At 56.2% G+C, this 2,058-nt stretch overlaps 2 protein-coding genes across 2 annotated transcripts in view; one reads left to right on the forward strand and one right to left on the reverse strand.

Moving 5' to 3' along the window:
• LOC102438188 (mannose-binding protein A-like) overlaps positions 1–2,058 on the forward strand; it is a 57,956-nt gene that overhangs the window by 26,381 nt on the left and 29,517 nt on the right. The window lies entirely within an intron of this gene.
• Positions 1–2,058, reverse strand: part of LOC102438498 (pulmonary surfactant-associated protein D-like) — a 17,866-nt gene that overhangs the window by 2,969 nt on the left and 12,839 nt on the right. The window contains exon 4 of the mRNA XM_023747974.1: positions 1,635–1,718. Coding sequence (XP_023603742.1) covers positions 1,635–1,718 — 84 coding nt within the window. The remainder of the gene's footprint in view (positions 1–1,634; positions 1,719–2,058) is intronic.

Raw genomic sequence — 2,058 nt, forward strand, 5'->3', positions numbered from 1 at the left:
ATATATTTTTATTGATTTCAGAGAGGAAGGGAGAGGGAGAGAGAGATAGAAACATCAATGATGACAGAGAATCATTGATTGGCTGCCTCCTTCATGCCCCCTACTGGGGATCCAGCCCATAGTCCGGGCACATGGCCTGACCAGGAATCAAACCATGATCTCCTGGCTCATAGGCCAACATTCATCCACTGGGCCATGCTGGCCAGGCTCATTTTCCATCCCTTTGACTTCTCGGTTTGTGCATAGAAGCCTTCAGTGCTCCTGAGAGGGCTATGCTCCAGCCCCAAAGGGCTGGTGAGGAGCCCAGGCTGCACCCTGACCCACTGTAACCCTTCCACAAGGGTTCAGGGGCCATACTCTCCACAGGCTCAGGAGGGCACCCAGAGCAGCCCTGGACAGGAGTTCATCTGCCATTCACTACATGCACCCGGGTGGGTCTGTGTGTGCATACACGAATATGGCCACGTGTCCATCTGAAGGCACATGGGAGCACTGGAGGTCCACCTGGTGTGTGTGAATATGCGTGTGTGCTCGTGGGTGTAGATGACATGAGGTGAGTGATGGCAAGTGTATAATACACACATGTGTGGCAGGTGTATATCACGAATTTTCCTTTGAGTGAGTGAGCACACATGTATGTTTGTGAAGAGAGGGAGACATACCAAATGCTTGAAATGCTCACCCTTCGTACATGAGTCCTTAGTGGTTTTACGTACGTAGGAGCCAACCCTATGTCTCACCCCTGTGTTACCTCCTCCGTCAGAAACTCCTCTTTGCATCAATGAGATTTGCTGAATGATTTGAGCTCAAAGCTGACATGGGGAAAGCGGGGAGGAGGGGGGGAAATTAGGGACTGAGGTGGAGATGCCCACAGGCACAGGCACTGGGCTGTGCTGCTGGAGCCTCTGACTCCTCAGCACCCAGGTTGGGGGAGAGTCTCCACCATGAACACCCAGGGAGGAGCAGGAGAGCCCAGCACTGGCAGAGCCCAGAGGCAGCCTGCCCCCTGCCGGACCCAGGGCCTGTGTCAGGTGAGACTCTCAATGGCCACATGCCAAGGTCAGACCCTCACAGCTGTGAACACTCACACAGCTTCCCAGCCCCAACTCTCAGGACAGTGTCTGGAGTCGCTGTTGCTGTGGTCTGGGCAGCTACATCTTGAGGGGTTTGCACTCCCAGCACCATAGAGATACGAAATGCATCCTGGGTAGTGGGGTGTCCAGGGACCAGCACAGGTTAGCAGTAGGGTAGGTCTGAACTGCACTGGACTTGGGGCATTGATCTGGGTCGAGTCACAGGTGGCTGTGATGGTGGGGGCTGGAGCCTGGTAGCCTTGACCATGCTACCGCCAGCCCAATGAGCTGGTTCAGGTCTACTCCCTGCTCCATGTCCCTTGCATCTGATTCCAGCTCCTGGAATATGTGGCTGCCCTGTTTTGCCCCACCTTATGCTTAGCCCCAGGTCCTGCCCCAATCCCAGGTCCAGCCCATTGTCCAAACCCACTAGCATCCTAGAGCCCCCAATCCTAGAACCAGGCCTGCCTCAGGCCCGGCCAACTCCAAATCCAAACACAGACCCTGCTTGGGGCCTGCCCTGGTGACTGGCTCAGGTTCAGTCCAGGTCCAGGAACTCACCTTTCTTATACTGAAGGAAGGCTCCCTGCAGGCGTCCTACCTGCCCCTGCAAGGCCTCCAGCTGCCGCCTCAGAGCAGCAATGTCTGCAGGAGAGAGAGGCCCAGTGAAGACCAGTCCCTCACAGTCAGGAATTGGCTCAGAGTCCGGGTCCCAAGGGAAAGGTGCACAGTGACAGGCTTTCCTGGGGGAGGGTAAGGGGCTGGGCCCCAGGAAGCCCACAGCTGCTGACACAGCTGGCCCTGCTGCCCAGAGGTTCCCTGAGGCTCTGTAGTGAGCACACTATGCCCTGAGCAGGTCCTGGCATCCCACTAACTCTGATCCAGATGGCATTTCACAGCAAATTCTGAGAGTCTGGGAGCACATCTCTGGAGGAGGGAGTGGGGAGATGGCAGTACAGCACATCCGTCAAGTACTCCCCATTCC

This window comes from Myotis lucifugus, unplaced genomic scaffold (genome assembly GCF_000147115.1).
Source record: "Myotis lucifugus unplaced genomic scaffold, Myoluc2.0 scaffold_1080, whole genome shotgun sequence".
Classification (NCBI taxonomy): Eukaryota; Metazoa; Chordata; class Mammalia; order Chiroptera; family Vespertilionidae; genus Myotis; species Myotis lucifugus.